Here is a 22,889-nt window from a genome sequence, read left to right as displayed (position 1 = left end):
AAGTCATGTATATTTTTATAGAATCAATTTATAGATCTAACATTCTCCTAATGAAAAAAAAAAAAAAATCTAATAGGCCGTGGCATGAAAATTAATGAAATGAAATAGAGATTCAACTCATTTAATATATAGATACCCTTCCCACAAAAAGCCGCTACATCATTTTCATCATAAGTAACGTGGCGCCCTCGACCTCGCGCACCTAATATTGAGACGTTTGAGTTTGAAACAAATGTGAGGTCATCAAGTCAACAAGTTGGATTCAATGTTGTGATCATCTTGGTCGTCGTCATAATCAACACGACGCCTCTTAGAAAGTTGACTTCCATGACCTATTGGATTTGCTAAATTTCCAATATCTTCAACGGATGCATCCAAATGGCCATCAAGGAATTGCAGAGATCTCAACAGCAGTCCCTTTGGAAAGCTCTTTAGGTTGGTACATCCACTAAGATTCAACCTACCAAGCTTATCAAGTAATGCAACAGATTTATGAACTTTGACTAGATTTTTAGTCTTTAAAATCCATTTGTTGCAAATTTGGGCACTTTGAAATATCCGAGATTTTCGTTAAGAATTCACAACCACGGAAATTCATTACCATGAGATTCTGTTAAAAAGAAAATAACATCAAATTAAGTTTAAAGAAAGAAATATGGAAAACAATAATAATTGTACCTTAAATTCGAACCGTATCTTCTGGATGTGACTACGGGGCATTCGTAGAATAAAGAGTTTGTCTCCACGAAATTTAGATGGCATAGATTGTAAAGGACAATTAGGCCAATCAAGCACTCTTAATCCATTAGGTAGACAATTAAGTTCTTCAGAAAAGTGTGCATTGTGGCATCTAAATAATCTGAGTCTTTTCATATTCTTGAAGGCCTTGGGACTCAAGCAAATGGTATCATCACCTTCAGGTAAATCTATAACAATTGCTTCAACTCTATCTGTTGCCTATATAGGAAGACAATGATTGTTTAAGTAAGCCAACAAAATCAAAAAATAATTTTATTTATTTATTCATATATTTATATATACACACACGTATATGTCACATGTGCTAAAGAAACAATATTTAATTGAAAGATATTTTGATCTGACTTACTATATCATACTCCAGTACTTCGCGAATGTCTTTATGAAAAAACAATCTGCTACGTGCTCCTGGATTTTTGGGCGATTCTTGTCGAACAACTTCTCTACCCATATCTCGTAACAAGTCATGCATTTGCAGTCTTCCATCAAACTCCGAAATAAGACACTTCTCCCTAAGCCTTGGGATCGAAAAGTTTGGACAAAAACCAAAGCTATCTAGTATCTTTACAGTGACATCATCAAGCCGTAATTGTCCATTGAAAAAACATGCAATGTCAAGAAAAACATTCTTTTTATCTTCACTTAACCTATCATAACTTGTTTGAAGTATTTTTTGAATATCTTGGTGAGGGATTTTCTTGTACTCATCCATCGAACCTTTCCACTGACTTTCACTTCTACCATATAAATCCGAACCAAGCACCGTTAAAGCTAGTGGAAGGCACCCAGCATAATTTATGATTTGTTCTACAAATTTTTCATAACCCTCAACTGGTTTCGGTTTTTTGAAAGCATGCCAACAAAATAATTGAAAAGCATCACGGTGATTCAATCCTGTCATCTTGTATGTTGAATCAACTCCATGAGTAGTCAACAAGTGTTGATCTCTTGTTGTGATGATGATTCTACTTCCCTTACCAAACCAATCACAAGCTCCTGCTAATGTTTCTAATTGGGTCAAGTGGTCTACACCATCAAGAATTAAAAGAACTCTTTTAAAACGAAGCATGCGCTTTATCATAATGGTTCCCGTATCACTACTATCAATCTTCAAACTTCTACAATCTTTAAAGACCTTAGAAAGAAGGGTCTCCTGCAATTGAACCAAACCATGCACTTGATTCGAAGTGTCACTGACATTTGGAAGAAAACAACTAGCTTCAAATCGGAAAGCAATCGAGTTCGAAATTGCTTTGGCTAGAGATGTCTTACCAATTCCACCTAGTCCTAAGATCCCTACCATTCGTACGTCATTTGTCCCAACACTTAAAGCAAATTCATGATATCCCGTAACTGGGAGTCTAAGCCAACCGGATACTTCGCAACAGGTAAATATGAATGATTTACTAGAAATCTTGAGATGTCTTGAACGATTCCTTCAATGAATTTAGATTCGTTCCTATATATATATATATATGTAAAGAACAATTATTAATGAATATAGCTCTACGCACGAAAAACATAATGTAAATAATTTGAACAGTTGATCGCAAGTTAATTCTCGATCAACGTTTTGCTAGAACCTTTCATTATTAAATTTATTTCCCTACTAAATTATTTTGATATATTTATTTATTTTATTATTTATGGGAGCCAGAAAATTTATAATAAACAACGAACTTCAATTATTTTTCTTGGTTCTTTTTTCCCCTCCTCCGAATGATCTTTAAATTCTTCAAAAGACAGGCTTCTAATTAACTTAAATTTTATTTTCTTGAAAATTCAATACGTAAAAATTGATAAAAAAAAAATGGTAAATAAGAAATAATAAGTTTAGTTGATACGTACGTAGTACTATATATATACACAAGATGCAGACACAAATTAATTAAGCAGCTAGTCAGAGTTAGAAATACCCATTTCTCAAATGGTCTCCGGACAAACTAGCAACTTCTAGTAGGGCTGCCTTCCACATCTGCAACTTCATGTCTCCATTCAATTTCTCTGCATGTTTAGCCAATGCTTTTCCAAAACTTCCTCTTTGATGTCGAATATCTGATGGATTTACGTGGTAAAACACAGGTAGAACTAGTTGTTGCTTTGATTTTTTACACTCAAGAATCTTCAATAACTCATCCAAGCACCATGTTGACGATGCATAATTTTCTGAGAATACAATGATGGAAATCCTTGAATCTTCTATGGCTTGGAGAAGTACAGGTGAAATTTCATCACCCCTTTTAACTTCATCCTCATCTAAGAAGGTACGGATTCCCTTTTCCGTCAAAGCATGGTTTAGATGGGCAGTAAAAATATCACGGGTATCTTCTCCTCTAAAGCTCAAGAAGACATCGTAGAGCCATGGAGATGTGACTGAAGAAGGAGATGAAGGAGAGGCCATGGAAGAAATTACTCAGTGTACGTGTGTATGTAATGCCTGATCTGTCTACTTACTGGATGTAGAGAGTTGGACATCATCGACTCTCCTTAAAAAGACAAGTAGTCCCTACTTCTTTCTATGGCGTTTCAGTTAATGGTATATATCTTCATGGCAACTTCCTTGAGGACTTTCTCATGAAGTCATTGAGTCAATGCCGCGTTAAATAATTAAAAGAAATTAGATGTTCAGTAACTGCATGTTAGCAATTTCCTTGACTGTTATTCAAACTTTAAGAGATGCCATGTTCACACAATGCTCTCATGAGTTCTGGAAAAAACAAAACAAAACAAAACAGTGGGGTACAATGACAATTGCATTAATAGTCTTACATAATAAAATAATATTATTTTTAAAATTCAGAAACTTTAAAATTAAAGAAAAATTAGGAAAATTTTAAAAATTATTAATAATATTTTTGAATAAATTTTGTAAAACTTAATAATTAAGAGGTTGTTATTTTATCATTTCTGAAAAAAAAAAAAAAAACAAACAAACTTGCAATCCATCTTTTTAACTGTTTCTTTTTTAATTTCAGCATATCCTCCAAGCTATACACCATGATTGGGGTCAAGATTGTATTAGTCAAGATTACCATAAAGTCCATAATTATTGCATCCATTGATGTCCCAGACCATCACATGGTATGCTTTTTTAAGAGTGGTGCTAACCCACCGAGGATGTAATCTAATAAATTGTCAAGAGAAGATTAAAAAGACAAGTACTCCTGCATGCTTCTTTCTACGGCTTACGCGTTTCAGTTAATGGTATATATCTTCATGGCAACTTCCTTGAGGACTTAGTCATCAGGTCATTGAGTCAATGCCGCGTTAAATTATTAAAAGAAATTAAATGTTCAGTAACTGCATGTTAGCAATTTCCTTGACTCTTCTTCAAACTTTAAGAGATGCCACGTTCTTCACACAATGCTCTCATGAGTTCTGGAAAAAACAAAACAAAACAAAACCAGTTAATGGTATATATCTTCATGGCAACTTCCTTGAGGACTTAGTCATCAGGTCATTGAGTCAAAGCCGCGTTAAATTATTAAAAGAAATTAAATGTTCAGTAACTGCATGTTAGCAATTTCCTTGACTCTTCTTCAAACTTTAAGAGATGCCACGTTCTTCACACAATGCTCTCATGAGTTCTGGAAAAAACAAAACAAAACAAAACAGTGTGGTACAATGACAATTGCATTAATACTCCTACATAATAAAATAATATTATTTTTAAAATTAAAGAAAAATTAGGAAAATTTTAAAAATTATTAATAATATTTTTGAATAAATTGTGTAAAACTTATTAATTAAGAGGTTGTTATTTTATCATTTCTAAAATTTAAAAAAAATAAAAAAATAAAAAAAAAAATAAAAAAGAAGAAGCACTTGCAATCCAACTTTTTAACTGTTTCATTTTTAATTTCAGCACACCCGTCAAGCTATACACCATGATTGCGCTCAGGATTGTATTAGTCAAGACTACCATAAAGTCCATAATTATTGCATCCATTGATGTCCCAGACCATCACATGGTATGCCTCCTTTTTTTTTTTTTTCTTTTTTTCTTTTTAATAACAAATAGCACTTTATTCATATAAGCAAACAAAACATCACAAAGATAAGTCTGCCCAAATAGCTTGGGAAATACAATCTGGGACTGAATCCCACCAAAGTACTATATCATTTAGATTCCATGCAAAACGGGCCAATGCATGAGCTACTCCATTTGCTTCCCGCCCCTTGTGTTGCACTTTCCATGTTGGATACCTGCTAAGTAGAGATTTGATTTCTTGAACTAAACTTCCCCACAAAGTTGAAGAGAAACCTTCTTTTTGTAGCTCCTGAACAACAAGCAAAGCATCTGTTTTGACTTGTAATTCTGAAATTCTCCTAAAGGAATGCACAGCTGCAAACCTCTTAACATAGCAATTAACTCAATCTCCATTGGATCTGCAAGTGCATTTTCGGGTTTGCTTGTAGCAAACAATGCCTGTCCTCTGTCATCTTTTAATACCACTCCAATACCATACCCGCATTGATCATCAAAGATGGCTCCATCCACATTAAGTTTTAAAACACCCGAATGAGGTGGTTGCCAACTACATCTATACTTCAGTCCAATTTTCAATGCCTCTGCTGCTGCCTTATGCTCCTGATATAATGATAGGGCATGCTCTAGGACTTGGTCTGGTGTCAAAACTTGTTCCACATACATCCATTGATTGCGCCTATACCAGAAGCCCCATGCCATCATAAATAACTTCTCCAACTCACCCTCAGCTTTTCTTCTTATAATAGAAAGAACAAGTTGTAAAAAATCCACCTTATGAGTAGATTCTTTGAGAGATGGAAAAAGTTGCAGCCAAATATCGAGAATTAGAGGGCAGTAAACTAGTGCATGGTTTACATCTTCCTCTTCTTCTTGACACCAAAGGCAATTTGCATCTTCAATTATCTTTCGACTTTTCAAATTTCTGAGAGTAGGAAGGATATTCTTGCATACCCTCCATGCAAAAACTTTAACTCTGTGAGGTATATGAAGTTTCCATAGGTTCTTCCATATCAGTTTCTGATCTATAGCTCTTGAACTCTCAGCCTCCTGTCTGTTATAATCCAAATTAGTGAAACAAGTATAAGCACTTTTAACACTATATATTCCACTTTTTTCATGCTCCCAAACAAGGGTATCTGGCACATTTTCTGATGGTATTCTGATACTAAGCACCTCAGTTGCCTCTCAAACTGGTAGCAAACTTCTGACCTTATCAATATCCCAACTTCTTTGATCATTCTGCATCAGATAAGCCACTGGATATTCACTTAGAGATCCTAATTCAGAGAAAGCAGGTATGAGCTTATGATTTGGAAGCCAATAATCAGACTATATTTTTATTGACAAACCATTCCCAACATGCCACCTGCAGCCTTGAAGTAAACTGTTTTTTGCTTCCCAAATGCCTCTCAAACATAGGAAGGGGTACCACCTAAAGTAGAATTTTGAAAACTAGATGTAGGGAAGTATCTAGCCTTAAATACCTTATGGAGTAGAGTGGTTTCATCAGACTTAATTCACCACCCCTGCTTAGCTAGAAGAGCCTTATTCTAAACTTTTAAAACCCATCCCTCCTTCAAGTTTTGGATTATACATTTTATGCCAACTCACCCAACACAGTTTCCTTTCTTCTTTCCTCTGTCCCCACCAAAAATTTGCCATCATCCCCTCTAATTCTGAACATAGAGACTTTGGTAACTTAAAACAGCTCATGGTGTAGGTTGGAATTGAAATGGCCACTGCCTTTAACAAAATTTCTTTCCCTCCTTGAGATAGGAGTTTCTCTTTCCAGCCTTGCAATTTAGACCAAACTCTATGCTTCAAAGCTAAGACAGCTTGATATTTCCCTCTTCCAACCATAGGTGGAAGGCCTAAGTACTTATCATATTGTTGGTAATGTTGAACACCCCAAAATTGCGTAATTTCCCCCCTTTGAGATGGTGGCACATTGTGACTAAACACCATTGAGGTCTTTTCATGATTTATTTTCTATCCTGATGTTTGCTCATAGATGGCCAACCTATGTTGTAGTGTTAAACAAGTTTGCAAATTGGCTTTACAGAATAGAATACTATCATCTGCAAACAACAAATGGTTCAACTTAGGAGCCCCTCTACATACTCGAATTCCTTCAATTTGTTGATAAGTATTAGCCTGATCCATCAAAGATATAGGGCCTTCTGTGCAGAGCAAAAAAAGATAGGGTGAAATAGGATCCCCTTGCCTCAATCCACGAGAAGGGACAATATGACTTTTAGGCACTCCATTCACTAGAATAGAAAATGAAACAAACTTAACACAAAGCATCACTAATTGCATCCATTTCTCACTAAAACCCATCTTCGTCATCACTTCTTCAAGAAAAAGCCATTCAATTCTCTCATAAGCCTTGCTCATATCGAACTTCAAAGACATAAAATCATCTCTTCAACTTCTTTTCCTTCTTAGAAAATGTACCACCTCATAAGCAACTAACACATTGTCAGTTATTAATCTTTCAGGAACAAATGCTGTTTGAGAGGGAGAAATGATGGAAGGCGGTATCCTCTTAAGTCTATTAGCTAGTACCTTGGAAATCAGTTTATAGATAACATTACAAAGGCTTATTCGCCTATAATCAGATACTAACTCAAGCTTGTTTTTCTTTGGGACTAAAGTTATAAAAGTGTGATTAATATCTACAGGGGAAATGGCCAAAGTTAAGAGCAAAAAGAACTACATCCGTAACATCCTTACCCACAATAGACTAGAATTTTTGATAAAATATTGGAGTCATACCATCTGGACCAGGTGCCTTTGTCGGGTGCATTTCATCAAGAGCTTTTTTCACTTCCTCTTGTGTAAAACTCGAATCAAGTTGCTCCACCATAACTAGGGTTATTTTGCCTGTTAATCCATGTAAAAACTCCATATTTCCAGGTACATCAGCAACTGTGAAAATATTAGTAAAGTACTCTATAATAACTTCATCTCTTGCCTCATTCATCTGCCACCTCCCATTTGAGTCCTTAACCCCGTTTATCCAATTCCTTTTCTTTCTCTGAGTTGCTTTGTGATGGAAAAACTTTGAATTTTTATCTCCTTCCGCAAGCCATAATGCCTTAGATCTTTGCCTCCACATGGTTTCATTTCTTTGTAACCATTTCTGAACCTCGTTTCTTGCTTCTTGCAGCTTCTGGCAGCTTCTATTTGTTCTGGGAAAAAGGATCAGTCTAGTGTGCAATAAGCAATTTCTCCTGTGCCATTCTAAGACTTCTCTACACATGTCCAAAACTTGACTTATTCCACACTGTAAGCTTCTCTTCACAATGTTGAATCTTCTTCATCACACTGCTTAATTCTCTCCTAGCATTAACTCGCCTCCAAGCCCTTTGAATAAGCTGTTTGCAATCAGGAGCTTCAACCCACATGGCCTCAAATCAAAATAATCTTTTCCTTACCACCTACCTTTGAACCCCTTCAGTCAACTTCAAGATTATAGGCACATGATCAGAATAGGCCACAATACTATGGAGTATAGTAGCCATTGGGTAGAAAGAATGCCACTTAAAATTCGACAAGAACCTGTCCAGCCTTTCACTGATAGTTTGTCCCTCTTCTCTTCTGTTACACCAAGTGAAATGATTATCTTCAAAACCTAGATCATGTAGGTGACATTCCTCAATAACATCTCTAAAATCCTTCATCTGTATATCAGGTCTTACTCTACCCCACCTCTTTTCAGTATTGCTCATAATCTCATTAAAATCTCCCATTAGCAGCCACCCCTTATCACTAGGAACTTTTATAGATCTCAACAAAGCCCATGATTCATGTCTCCTACTTACATCTGGTTGGCCATAAAAACCAGTCAACCACTCAGGCTCAATGTTTTCCCCCTTCCTCAGTAACCTTTGCATGCACATGGAATTTAGAAAAACTTTGTACTTCTACTTTAAACTGCTTCTTCCAGTATAGAGCTATCCCACCACTCCTGCCTTCACAACTAATTGCTAAGCAATCATTGAACCCCAATCTGTATTTCAAATTTTCCATTACTTTAACATGTAGCCTTACCTCTTAAAGAAACAAGAAATCAGGAACTTCTTTTCTGACTAAGTCAGAAAGGGTTTGAATTCCCAAGCCCACAGGAATTCCAACTTATGAAACTCATTGATTTCGGCAGGGCTGATGTCCAGCCTCTGCCGATACCAAAACATTGGTGTCCCTCCCCTCTTGGTCACTAGCCTTCACCTCTCTGGCACGACAGAGTTCATCGTGAACGTGGGAAACCTCGTCGCAAAGAATGTCCAAATCACCTACTAGAGAGTGTGCATAGCCATCCACTTGCTCAAGTAGGATCTCAAACTCCACCCTCTCGACCTTCCATTTCTCAAATTCCATCTTGGCATAGAAATAAAAGACACGCCTAGAGCAAACTTCATCCTCCAAGTTAGCACAATCCACCATGATCTAGGCCACCAAATCATTGACACCCTACAAAGAGAACACCGAAGAAAGTTAAAAAGGAGAGAAGAAAAAAGAAAAAAATAAAGAGAAGAAGAATCAAAGGTACCCAGAGAGGAAATTTCTTAGGTGATTAGCATTGCTGTTGACAGTTCATCTCTAGTAGGACCATAGGAGGTGGAAGCACCTCCCACAACCTCCCCATCATACCTCACCTCAGGACCATAGCAGGAACCAAGGGGGAAAGTCACAGGAGACTCCGCCTTTGTTGAGCCCGCTCTAATCCCAGGAGCCATACCCAAATCTCCCACCAGGCAAACAACGTTAGTGTAAGAAAGTTCAACATCCCCCAGATTGATGTCCTCAATCGCAAGACCACCTAGAGGAACACCCTCCTTGAAGGGAGAGGACTCAACATCATCCCCAAAGGAGGAAGGAAAGGGAGAGGAGATAGAAACCTAACCTAATCGCTGCCAATCCCGAGGTCAAATGAAGGAGTCTATCCCCCCTAGATGGTAGAGGGCAAAGAGTGGGGAGTTGAACTTTTACCTTCACTCTCTTCTTCAATTTCTTCTAAAATAGGAGTGTCACCGCCCTTCTCCCCTCCCTAGAAACTAGAGTTTTCTAGAGCACCATCTTCACTACCCTGAGTTCCCTTGTGAGCCGCCCGGTCGGCAAGACTCAAGGAAAAGGCGGCGTCCACATTCACATTGACCTCGAGGTAGGAAATTTGAAGGTTGGGCAAGACGATGAATCAAGTTATTGGGAAGGAAGATCAAAGTCAAAATTGATCGCCAGGTAAGAAAGAGCTTGACCCATCAACCTAGTCAATGATTCCAGGGGATCATCATAGGCACTAGGCCCAAACCTCACCAGCAATGCCCTAACAAATGACTCCCAATCTGTGAACATCCCTATTTCCTCTATGTTTTGAAACCATACTAATGTCTTACCCTCCAAGTGGAAGGAGGTCAACCTTACCCAATGTGGAGGTAAAGTATCTTGAAAGGCAAAGAAATGATTTACCTTGTAAATCGAAGCATTGGGATCCTCGCTAGAGAAAGTGGGAAAGTCCACTCTAACATATCAACAAAAGAAAGCATTGGGATCCTCGCTGCACATTTACCCTAAAGGATGACTCCTCTTGCCACTGATTTTGGTTTTTCTTTTGCAGATCACGAGTAAAGGCAGCTAGCTGGTTAGCCACTGACTCAGATTGCGTCTTCATGCCAAGCATCTCTATACCCAGATTTATAAACTTGGACTCATTACTTTTCTTAAAGGCCAGCATCTCGGATTCAAGACTTTTAAATTATGAATTGGTAGACTTCTTCAACCAATTCAACCCTTCTTGTAATTGATTATGACGTGTCCCTTCAGACATTATTTCAAAGCAAGTAATTGGTATCTCTCATACTAGATTTGTAACAGTTTTCTAATTTCTCAATAAATGAATAGGGAAAGTTCTCACTTACAGGGTGAGAGTCCTCCAATGGGAAGAAGGAATAAGAAAGATATAACTAGAAATTTGTATTTTTTACTTTGATAATGCCTATATAGCTAAGTGGAATCAAGTAACCATCCACCCTCACGCTGGCTCACAACCAATTAAAATAGGAAATTGCTATTCTTCCAGTTGGTGGCTCCTGCTAGAAGTTTTCACTGGGACTTTTTTTGTTTTTATTATTTTTATTATTTATTACTTAATGATTAAGTAGGTGTTTTTTATGAATATTTTGAATTTTTTTATGTTTTTAAAATAATTAAAAGTGTTAAAAAATTCAAGTAAAAAATAGCCAAAAAAAAAAAACATAAAACCACTAGCGGGAGCCCCCAGCAAGTACGAAATAGAAAAAAATCAGTAGATAGTAAAAGTGTGAACTAGATAATCTTGAGAGTAATTTTTCTAGACCAAAGAGATTTTATTTTATTTTTATTTTTATTTTTGTGGTGGAGCTTTGGGCTTAAAAACTTTTGCAAAGTTAATTCAAGCTATACGACGATCATTTTGGTTATTGTATCCTAGAAGAGTCAAGTCAAAACAAGTTCAAAATTAAAATTTTGTATACCACAAAGGGTTTGAAATTTTGCTCTCTTTAATTTTGACTCTCCTTAAAGAGAGCAAAATTTTCGTACCTCAGTCCAAACTGGTTTCGATTGAATATTAATTTCATTGTAGTTTTTACTATATTATTGTGTATTTCACTAACAAATTATACGTACAAAAGGAGAAGATAAATTATTTGTACATGTTTCAAATAGACAAACAGTATTCACACTTTTGTATAAAAGTGGACCCCACCTTGAAGATAAATTGTTTGTGCACACTTCAGGTTACGAGTCCTAAGAGAGGAGTGCCAACCATACCTTTCAAAGGTGGGGACATCCAGGACATGGAAAGATCCCACAGAAATGAAGATCTAACAGTAGATGATGACATGGTTGAAAGCATGCCACGTCCTCCTTGACTTAGACACAATTCTAGATCTCGTTTCCTTTCAGACTATTCTTCCCTTTCCTTTGTCTTACCCCAAACGCAGACTATCCTTCCCTTTCCTTCCCTTTCCTTTGTCTTACCCCATGCATGGCTGTGACAAATACCTCTGATTTCCCCCGCTTCAAGTAATCATGATTTGGAGTGAGAGGATTAAGAAATGAAGTCAATCCCGCCTTGTATTAATATATTAAAAGCCTGGATAAGAGTACGTTGGTAAAATTAAGAAAGAGACTGCGATTTTTCTTCTCTTTTTTAATATTAGCATACCCTCCAAGACCATGATTGTATTCGTAAAGATCATTGCTCACTTGTGTTGGTATTTTTTTTATATAGATAATTTATATATATATATATATATATATTTATGATGTTGAATTCTTCAAATCTGTTGAGCAAGGATTATGCGAATCTTCTTTGTTGAGGAAGTTTTAAACGAAATCCTTCAAGGTTGTTTTAGTGGATAAGAAAAAAAATCATGGGAAGCATATTTCGGTAGTTTTCTAGATGTTTCGATATTTTGACAATATTTTGTTCTAAAATTTAGATCGTATATACATATATAAATGTTCTGTCTTTATGAGTTGGTCGGTATGACGTTTTCTTTGATTGAGTTTGAGATATTGTTCAGTAAAAGAAATATTGTTAATTGTACCATCTAGCGTCTCATCTCATCTCAAGTCATGTATATTTTTATAGAATCAATTTATAGATCTAACATTCTCCTAATGAAAAAAAAAAAAAAATTCTAATAGGCCGTGGCGTGAAAATTAATGAAATGAAATAGAGATTCAACTCATTTAATATATAGATACCCTTCCCACAAAAAGCCGCTACATCATTTTCATCATAAGTAACGTGGCGCCCTCGACCTCCCGCACCTAATATTGAGACGTTTGAGTTTGAAACAAATGTGAAGTCAACAAGTTGGATTCAATGTTGTGATCATCTTGGTCGTTGTCATAATCAACACGACGCCTCTTAGAAAGTTGACTTCCATGATCCATTGGATTTGCTAAATTTCCAATATCTTCAACGGGTGCATCCAAATGGACATCAAGGAATTGCAGAGATCTCAACAGCAGTCCCCTTGGAAAGCTCTTTAGGTTGTTACATCCACTAAGATTCAACCTAACAAGCTTATCAAGTAATGCAACAGACTTATGAACTTTGACTAGATTTTTACAGTCTTTAAAATCCATTTGTTGCAAATTTGAGCACTTTGAAATATCCGAGATTTTCGTTAAGAATTCACAACCACGGAAATTCATAACCATGAGATTCTGTTAAAAAGAAAATAACATCAAATTAAGTTTAAAGAAAGAAATATGGAAAATAATAATAATTGTACCTTAAATTTGAACCGTATCTTCTGGATGTGACTACTGGGCATTCGTAGAATAAGGAGTTTGTCTCCACGAAATTTTGATGGCATAGATTGTAAAGGACAATTAGGCCAATCAAGCACTCTTAATCCATTAGGTAGACAATTAAGTTCTTCAGAAAAGTGTGCATTGTGGCATCTAAATAATCTGAGTCTTTTCATATTCTTGAAGGCATTGGGACTCAAGCAAATGATATCATCACCTTCAGGTAAATCTATAACAATTGCTTCAACTCTATCTGTTGCCTATATAGGAAGACAATGCATGTTTAAGTAAGCCAACAAAATCAAAAAATAATTTTATTTATTTATTCATATATTTATATATACACACACGTATATGTCACATGTGCTAAAGAAACAATGTTTAATTGAAAGATATTTTGATCTTTAATTGAAAGATATTTTGATCTAACTTACTATATCATACTCCAGTACTTCGCGAATGTCTTTATGAAAGAATAATCTGCTACGTGCTCCTGGATTTGTGGGCGATTCTTGTCGAACAACTTCTCTACCCATATCTCGTAACAAGTTATGCATTTGCAGTCTTCCATTAAACTCCGAAATAAGACACTTATCCCTAAGCCTTTGGATCGAAATGTTTGGACAAAAACCAAAACTATCTAGTATCTTTACAGTGACATCATCAAGCCGTAATTGTCCATTGAAAAAGCATGCAATGTCAAGAAAAACATTCTTTTCATTTTCACTTAACTTATCATAACTTGTTTGAAGTACTTCTTGAATATCTTGGTGAGGGATTTTCTTGTACTCATCCATCAAACTTTTCCACTGACTTTTACTTCTACCATAAAAATTCGAACCCAACACCTCTAAAGCTAGTGGAAGGCACCCAGCATAATTTACGATTTGTTCTACAAATTTTTCATAACCCTCAACTGGTTTCTCACTTCCGAAAGCATGCCAACAAAATAATTGCAAAGCATCACGGTGATTCAATTCTGTCATCTTGTATGTTGAATCAACTCCATGAGTAGTCAACAAGTGTTGATCTCTTGTTGTGATGATGATTCTACTTCCCTTACCAAACCAATCACAAGCTCCTGCTAATGTTTCTAATTGGGTCAAGTGGTCAACATCATCAAGAATTAAAAGAACTCTTTTGGAACCAAGCATGCGCTTTATCATATTGATTCCCGTATCAATACTATCAATATTCAAACTTCTACGATTTCCAAAGATCATAGAAAGAAGGATCTGTTGCAATTGGGCCAAACCATGTGCTTGATTTGAAGTGTCACTAATATTTTCAAAAAAACAAGTATCCTCAAATTTAAAAGCAATCGAGTTATAAATTGCTTTGGCTAGAGTTGTCTTACCAATACCAGGAGCTCCTAAGATCCCTACCATTCGTACGTCATTTCTCCCAACACTTAAATGCAAATTCACGATGTTCTGGGAGTACCCTAATCCAACTGGATACTTTGCAACATGTAAATATGAATATCGTGCTACTATTGTTGAGACGTCTTTAACGATTTTTTGAATAACTTCAGACTCGTTCCTATATATATGGAAAAATATTAATGAATACAACTTTTTGGATGAAAAACAATTAGGAATTAACATAATCTAAATATTTTTTTCCCACAACCAGAAAATAAACTAAAAAAAAAAAAAAAGTAGTGGCGGGCTTTGGTACCGCATGCATGCAGAGCGTATGTATGAGTTGATTGCAAGTTAATTCTCTCCGTTTTGCTAGACTCATGATGAAAATCTTTCAATATTCTTAAATTTATTTCACTTTATTATATTATTTTGACAATTATTTATTTATTTTAATCTAATTAATAGCTAGGAGCCAGAAGATAAATAATGTCAATTATTATATATACCTCGGTAGTGAATTCTTGGTCTTGGCTATGATATCCTTAACAAATCTCACCTATACTTCGTTAATGGCAATTCGAGAGACAACACTCTTTTCTTTTCTTTTCTTTTTAAGTACTTGGTATTGATTTTTCCCCCTCCTCCGAATGATCTTTAAAATGCTGGAACCGTATTAAATTCTTCAAAAAGACACAGGCTTCTAATTAATTAACTTAAATTTGATTTTCTTGAAAATTGAATAATAAAACGACAAAAAAATGATAAATAAGAAATAAATTTAGGTGCGTGATAGTACTATATATCTCAGCTTGCTTGTACTTGATAGTACTATACATCTCAGCATGCTTGTACTTTAGTTGGCGACCGACCATCAAAAGGCCAAACAAAAATTTCGATTTTTATTTAGTTAATTAATTTATTCAGTTTTTCCGATAAACTTAAAAGACATTAATACCGTTTTAGTTCTGAAATAAAATCCATATATATATATATATATATATACACACAGAATGGGTAAAAAATCATGCATGGAAGGCACAAAGTAAGGAGTTAGAAACTTAGAAATACCGGTCAGGAGTCAAATGGTATCCGGACAAATTGGCAACGTCTCGTAGGGCTGCCTTCCACATCTGCAACTCCATGGCTCCATTCAATCTATCAGCATGTTCAGCCAATGCTATGCCAAAACTATCTCTTTGATGGCGTACATCCGATGGATCTACATGGTAAAATACAGGTAGAACTATTTGTTGCTTTGATTCTTTACTCTCCAGCACCATCAATAATTCGTTCAAACACCATGTTGACAATGCAAAATTTTTTGAGAGTATAATGATGGAAATCCTTGAACCTTCTATGTTTCGGAGAAGTTGGAGTAAGATCTCAGTATCTCTTTCTAATTGGTTATCTACGTAGGTGCAGATTCCCTTTTGAAGCAAAGCTTTGTACAGATGGGAAATAAAATTACATCCAGCATCTTCTCCTCTGAAGCTCAAGAACACATCATGGAGCCATGGAGAGGTATCAGAAGAAGAGGATGAAGAAGAGGCCATGGAATAAATTAGTCAGGATAGTGTGTATGTAATGCCTGAATCTACGTGCTGGATTTATGTAGAGAGTTGGTTATCATCGATTCTCCTAAGTAAAGAGAAGTCCATGCCGCTTTCTCACACCATATCATGATCTACCAATTAATCGTAACTTCTTGGCAACTTCCTAATTAATGACTCAATGAAGTCATTGAATCAATGCCGCGTCGAATTATTGCATTAAAAAAGGATAAGACGAGTATTTTGGAAAGATCAGTTGGTAAAAGAAGGATGATCGGTACCTTCTTAGCAATTTCCTTGCAGCTTTTTCAAACCCAAGTTCCAACCCAAGTTAACTAAATTTATTTTATCTAATTATTATAATTTTTAATATAAAATATAATAAACAATTTAACTTTTTTAATTTTTAAAATAATAATAAAATTAAAAAATAATATTTTAAACTTTCATCTCAACTCAACATATTATCCAAACTATGTCTTAAGTCAATCATCTAACTCATCTCAAATTAATTATTAATAAAATTTATTATCTTTTTAATTTTTTATAAAAAAAAATTAAACCTATTTTAATATTAAAAAATTAAACACATCTTAAAATTGTTTTTTTAATTTTTGAACTTAATTCTATTAAAGAAAAAAATATATATCTATATATATGATTTCTTAGTTTTTAGTCAAGCACACTCATTGGATATAATTTCTTGGCAACTTCCTTGAATCCTTTCTTTTAGAAAATAAAATGAAGTCAAAGACTGGTCACACGCATTCGTTGAAAAATTGAAGTTTCTCAGCAACTTCCTTAAAAGGGGGTGAGAAACCTCTTGGCAATTTCTCCTTTCCTATTATTTTTTTTTTAAATTTAATATATATTTTGCATTTAGGAATTAGTTGGTATGTTCTCTTTATTATGTATCGTTATGGCAGATTTTCTTTAGGTGACACGATTCCATTCATGTCCAACGCTATCCTATATGATTTATAAATCTAGCATCTTACTTCCATTTACTTCAATTATAATTTTCGTCTAATTGGTTGAGATACATGTTAATGACTAAAATAATGATAATGATATATTTTTTACGTCATTTATATCTTATAAAATATTTTTTTAATTTATTTTTAAATAAATATAATATGTTAGAAGCTGTTCTAAATGGAAAATATTAAGGCCACCACACCGCTGGCTCAAAGAAAGAAATTGTCTTTCCTTAATGATTAAGAAAAAAGTGTTTAATATTATTATAAATTTTTCATAGTTTTTTAAATATTTTAAGTATTAAAAAATGATTTAAAAACAAAAAAAAACAAAAAAAAAAGTTTTTTTTATGCCTAGCGGTGTGCCTGTAGCACCGTCCGTTCTAAATACTTGTTACTAAATAGTAAAACTTAATATTTAAGTTATAAATTATAAGTTTTAAAATTATAACCAATAAAAACAATATATAAGCAATATTTTTCACGCAATTCCAAAATATGCACCACTACCGGTGTAGTATTGATTTTGATTTGAAGATTACATTGAACGCAGGTGCTCTCACACGTGACCAAAGCCAAGTCATCCAACCTTTCCCGCCAATTCTTCCCGCCAAAAAAGTTAAAAAACCCACCTATGCCCTCCCCCGCCCCCCCCCCCCCCCCCCCCCCCCCCCCCTTCTCTTGCAGGACATTAGTCAGCAGTCGACAGTCGACACTCCCCATTTCTATTTCCAAAGTAAAATCTATTTGTTTTTCCCTCCCCCCTTGCAGGACATTAGTCGACAGTCGACACTCCCCATTTCTATTTCCAGAGATGCCAGGGTGGGACGAGGGGGCAGTGTACTACAGCGACCAGAGTGGGCAGAGTTGCTGCTGCTGCTTTATTTTGAATGATGACGGTAGAGAATAATACAGGCCGTTCCCCGTCCCACCTATATTAAATGGTGACTTCTTGGCAACATCCTAACTACTTGAGAAAGCTTAATAAGTTTGAATTTGATAATAAGAACCTTTCTCCTTCTCATGTTATCTCCCATTCTTTGGATTTGTTATATAGTTATAAAGCTGTAGTGGTTAAAACCAGGATGCAAGCCAGGTCTCACTTTAACTGGAAAGCTCCTCTTGTAGGTGTGCTTAAACTTAATACTGATGGGGCTATTTTCTCTGATGTTCATAAAGCTGGTATTGGTGCCATATTGCGTGACTCTTCTGGGCATGTCCTTATGGCTGTTTCTAAAATTGAGATGGAGTTGGAAGACCCGGAAACCGTGGAGCTCCTGGCTGTTTTCCGAGGCATGCAGTTATGTATCTCCATGGGCATCTCGGCTCTTGAGGTGGAAAGTGATTGCTTGCTCCTTGTGAAGGGAAGATATGAATAATTCTTGGCTCGGAAATTTGTTTGCAGAAGTTAAACGTTTATGCAGTTTTTTTTCAAGTGTTTCTTTTGTTCATGTGTATAGAGAGGGCAATAGAGTTGCTCAATTACTTGCTAGAAATGCTTGGAAAGTAGAGGATATTGATATGTGGTGGGATAGTATTCCAGACTTTCTTTCTCAAGCCTGGTTTGATAAATGTCTGTAATCGGTTTTTATCCAATGAAGATGTTAGTTTCTGTTGAACTCAAGATTTCAAGTTTCATGTGATTATAAATCTACACATGGATTTTGATGATAACAAATGAATTCAAAGAATAAAGAAGTCTCAAGCTCAAGTTGTCTACACAATGGAGTCAAGCACATCAAGGAAACAAGCATGAGCAAGAAGGGAACAAGTTCACATTAAAATTATAGAGTAATGTTGTAAATCTCTTCAAAATTCGAAATTAGGATTAATGCTCAAAATTAATATTTTATCATAAAGCATTAAAATACATTTTCCACATGTGCATGAATATTTTTGAAAATTAAATTTGAAAATTTTGAAAGATGATTGATTGTCATCTTTTGCATGTGCATGCCTTGATTAAAGGGTTGAACTTTGAAAATATTAAAGATGATTGATTGTCATCTTTCACATGTGCATGTTTTATTTGAATATTTTCAAAAGTGATTGATGCTTTTTTAGACTTATACAAAAAGTAAAAGATTAAGTTTGAATTTTTTGAAAATGAAAGTGTGCTCATTTTGTCATATGCCAAAAGTAAAAGATTAGGTTTGATTTTTTTTGAAAAAGTGAATGATGTTGTCTTTGACAATTGAGAAAGAAGAACCTTTTATTTGAATTCTTTGAAAAAGTGAATGATGTTGTCTTTGACAATTGAAAAAGAAGAACCTTTTATTTGAATTTTTTGAAAAAGTGAATGATGTTGTCTTTGACATGTGAATCTTTTTAAATTTGAATATGAAGTCTCATATGCCTATAAATAGATCATTTGAGAGCTTCACATTCACAACACCAAGAGCATACAACATTCATTCAAAGCTTTCATTCTCTCTTCTCTAAACATTGAGCCTTAATCCTTGTTCATTTTGAGAGATATAGCTTGAGCTGTATTGTTTTTATTTCACTCGTTGAGGAGTGTTTTCTGATAACCTACCCACTATCAGCTTTTGTATCAGAAAAAGGGTGTGTATAACCCTTGTGTGTGTAGAAAGTATTCTACACAGGGAATAGTTGAATCACCACGTGTAAGGTGATTGCAAGTGTAAAGGGTGTTCTACACGGATCCTTTGTAGCGGTGTTGTTCAAAGGTGTAATAGGTTTCTATCTCCACCTGAAGGAGGTTGAATAGTGAATTTGGGAATCCTCAAGGGGTAGCTTGAGGCGAGGACGTAGGCAGTGGGGCCGAACCTCGTTAACATACTGAGTTTGCTTCTCTCTTACCCTTACTCCTTATATTTATTGTTATTTCATATTTTGTTTATATTTTATATTATATATTTGATTTATAATTGTTAATTTTTTTTTAATACAACTCAATTCACCCCCCCTCTTGTGTTAGTCATCTGGGCAACAATTGGTATCAGAGCTAAGAGCTCTATTATAAGATTAACTATCTTTTGAGTTAAGATCTTATGGCTAACATTGCAGCTTCATTTGGTGAAGGTCAATCTAGTAGTCGGCCTCCACTCTTTTGTGGAGATAATTACTCATTCTGGAAAGTTAGAATGAGAATATTTCTTCAAGCTCAAGGTAGAGAAATATGGAAATGTATTGTAAATGGACCTTATATTCCAACAAAAGTGGTTGGTGGAGTAAAGGTCAAAAAGGAAGAAGAAGAGTTTGATCGTGAAGACGATAGACTTTATACTTTAAATTTAACTGCTATGAATTTATTATATAATGCTCTTAATGGAAATGAGTTTAATAGAATAATGAATTGCGCTACGGCAAAGGAAATTTGGGATAACTTGGAAGTAACTTATGAAGGAACTTCGCAAGTCAAGGAATCAAAAATTTATATTCTTACTCATGAATATGAAATGTTTAAGATGAATGATGATGAATCTATTTCTAGTATGCACACTCGTTTTACTAACATCATAAACAGCTTGACAGCTCTTGGCAAAGTTTATTCCAAGGTAGAGATAGTAAGAAAAATTCTCAACTCTTTACCAAAACGTTGGGAATCAAAAGTTACAGCGATTCTTGAAGCTAGAGACCTCAAGAAGCTCGAAGTCAATGAACTCATCGGGTCACTTATCACCCATGAGTACACATTGAAAAGAGGAGAAGAAGAAGGAAAGCCAAAGAAGAGTTTAGCACTTAAAGCTGTTCCTCATGAAAGTGAAAGTGATGAAGATGAGGAAAATGACGATAAAGATGAAGAAGTTGCGATGATAACAAGAAGAATTCAGAGGTTCTTGAAGAAAAATAGAACTCCTCCGAGGAAATCTTTCAAAAAGTTTTCCAAGAAAGATTCAGGTAAAAACGACACTTTAATTTGTTATAAATGCAATAAACCTGGTCATATCAAGCCAGATTGTCCTCTGCTAAAGAAAGATCGAAACAAGGGCAAGAAAGCAATGAAAGCTACATGGGATGATGATTCAAGTAGCTCAGATAGTGAAGCAAGCAATGAAGAATCAGCAAATCTTTGTCTTATGGCTAAAGATGACATTGAGGTAACAAATCTTGATAATATTGAAAATCCTTCATATGAAGAATTGCAAAATGTTTTAGAAGAGATTTATGAGGAATTTGAAAAATTGGGTATCAAGTATACTGCTTTGAAAAAGAAAAATTCTTCTTTAACAAACGAAATTGAAATTTTAAGAAAAGAAAGTATCATTTTGAAAGATGAAAATCTTGAATTGAATAAGAAGAAAACCGATTTAGAAAATATTGTTGAAAACTTTACGAATGGAAAAAGAAATTTTGAAAAACTTCTTGGTAGTCAAAGATGTGTTTTTGACAAGGCAGGTTTGGGATATATGCCAAAACAAAAATACAAACCTTATAAAAATTTCTTTGATAATCATTCTACCTCAAAGACTAATATTCAAAATTCTTTTCATAAAAATAATTTTGTCAAAAAAGGATATTATTATAATCATTCAAGTTTTTCATATATGTCACATGCTATTTGTAATTTTTGTAATAGAAATGGTCATAATTATCATACTTGTCCTATTAGAAGAAATCATACAATGACTATTAGGGCCATATGGGTACCTAAAAATCTTGTTTCTTCTAATACTAATAAATAAAGGACCCAAAGAACTTGGGTACCAAGAAAAATCATTTTAATTGTTTTTATAGGTATGCATGAAGTCATCCACAAGCAAAAATAAGTGGTTTTTAGATAGTGGATGTTCAAGACACATGACGGGAGACAAGACTAAGTTCTTTGATCTTAGATCTAAAGAAGAAGGACACGTGACATTTGGAGACAACTCGAAAGGGAAGATCGTGGGAATAGGTAAAATTGGTAATGAATCTTCTCTCATAATTGAAGATGTTCTACTTGTTGAAGGTTTAAAACATAATCTTTTGAGCATAAGTCAATTATGTGATAAAGGATTTACAGTTACTTTTAAAATGGATAAATGCATTATTTTGAATGATCATGATTGTAATATTTGTTTTATTGCTTTTAGAAACAATAATGTTTATACAATTGATTTTGAAGAAATTACCTCACAAGATGCTATTTGCTTGTCAGCTCAAAATGAAACTAGTTGGTTATGGCATAGAAGATTAGGTCATGCCAACATGGAACTTATTTCCAAACTTTCAAAAAATGATCTTGTGAGAGGTTTACCAAAAACATATTTTCTTAAAGACAAAATTTGTGATGCATGTCAATTTGGTAAACAAACAAAAACTTCTTTTAAAACTAAGAAACATATTTCCACTACTAGACCATTGCAACTGATACACATGGATCTTTTTGGACCAAATAGAGTTGCAAGTCTAGGAGGAAAATATTATGCATTTGTTATTGTTGATGATTTCTCTAGATATACTTGGGTCATCTTTCTTGCTCATAAAGATGAGGCACATAATGCCTTTACCAAGTTATGCAAGAGAATTCAAAATGAAAAGGGCTATACTATTTCAAGTATCCGAAGTGATAGGGGAAAAGAATTTGTTAATAAAAATATTGAAACATTTTGTGATGAAAACGGTTTTATTCATAATTTTTCTGCTCCTCGAACTCCTCAACAAAATGGGGTAGTAGAGAGGAAAAATAGATCTCTTCAAGAGATGGCAAGAACAATGCTCAATGAGAACAACTTGCCTAGTTATTTTTGGGCCGAAGCGGTAAGTACTGCATGTTATGTTATAAATAGAGTTATGTTAAGGTCTAAATTAGATAAAACCCCCTATGAGCTTTGGAATGAGAAAAAGCCCAACATTGGTTACTTTCATGTATTTGGATGCAAATGTTTTATTTTGAATGACAGAGATAATTTAGGCAAGTTTGATGCAAAATCTGATGAATGTATTTTTCTCGGGTATTCTACTAATAGTAAAGCTTATAGAGTATTCA

General features: G+C 34.8%; 3 protein-coding genes across 3 annotated transcripts; all 3 read right to left on the bottom strand.

The window, feature by feature from the left end:
• Nucleotides 1–85: 85 nt before the first annotated feature.
• Nucleotides 86–2,081, bottom strand: LOC122295789 (disease resistance protein Roq1-like). The gene is made up of 3 exons (XM_043105045.1): nt 1,109–2,081; nt 679–957; nt 86–610 (listed from the first exon to the last, which is right to left on the bottom strand). Exons 1-3 carry the CDS (start codon nt 2,060–2,062, stop codon nt 512–514), a joined length of 1,332 nt encoding a protein of 443 aa, XP_042960979.1. The 5' UTR covers nt 2,063–2,081; the 3' UTR covers nt 86–511.
• Nucleotides 2,077–3,292, bottom strand: LOC122295790 (disease resistance protein RUN1-like). Its single transcript, XM_043105047.1, has one exon. It carries the CDS (start codon nt 3,158–3,160, stop codon nt 2,666–2,668), a length of 495 nt encoding a protein of 164 aa, XP_042960981.1. The 5' UTR covers nt 3,161–3,292; the 3' UTR covers nt 2,077–2,665.
• A 9,024-nt stretch (nt 3,293–12,316) lies between these two features.
• On the bottom strand, nt 12,317–16,124 carry LOC122295767 (disease resistance protein RPV1-like). Its single transcript, XM_043105004.1, has 4 exons — nt 15,496–16,124; nt 13,495–14,602; nt 13,042–13,320; nt 12,317–12,973 (listed from the first exon to the last, which is right to left on the bottom strand). Exons 1-4 carry the CDS (start codon nt 15,978–15,980, stop codon nt 12,572–12,574), a joined length of 2,274 nt encoding a protein of 757 aa, XP_042960938.1. The 5' UTR covers nt 15,981–16,124; the 3' UTR covers nt 12,317–12,571.
• Between the last annotated feature and the right edge of the window lie 6,765 nt (nt 16,125–22,889).

The sequence above is a fragment of the Carya illinoinensis genome, chromosome 15 (genome assembly GCF_018687715.1).
Source record: "Carya illinoinensis cultivar Pawnee chromosome 15, C.illinoinensisPawnee_v1, whole genome shotgun sequence".
In the NCBI taxonomy this organism is placed as follows: Eukaryota; Viridiplantae; Streptophyta; class Magnoliopsida; order Fagales; family Juglandaceae; genus Carya; species Carya illinoinensis.
This window is presented reverse-complemented; position numbering and strand designations above follow the sequence as displayed.

Coding starts and splice junctions, on each gene's coding strand:
- LOC122295789 (XM_043105045.1), bottom strand. CDS start 2,062: ATGGTAGGGATCTTAGGACTAGGTGGAATTGGTAAGACATCTCTAGCC. Junction 958..1,108: donor AAGTACTGGAGTATGATATA/GTAAGTCAGATC, acceptor CTTCCTATATAG/GCAACAGATAGAGTTGAAGC. Junction 611..678: donor AGATACGGTTCGAATTTAAG/GTACAATTATTA, acceptor TCTTTTTAACAG/AATCTCATGGTAATGAATTT.
- LOC122295767 (XM_043105004.1), bottom strand. CDS start 15,980: ATGGCCTCTTCTTCATCCTCTTCTTCTGATACCTCTCCATGGCTCCAT. Junction 13,321..13,494: donor AAGTACTGGAGTATGATATA/GTAAGTTAGATC, acceptor CTTCCTATATAG/GCAACAGATAGAGTTGAAGC. Junction 12,974..13,041: donor AGATACGGTTCAAATTTAAG/GTACAATTATTA, acceptor TCTTTTTAACAG/AATCTCATGGTTATGAATTT.
- LOC122295790 (XM_043105047.1), bottom strand. CDS start 3,160: ATGGCCTCTCCTTCATCTCCTTCTTCAGTCACATCTCCATGGCTCTAC.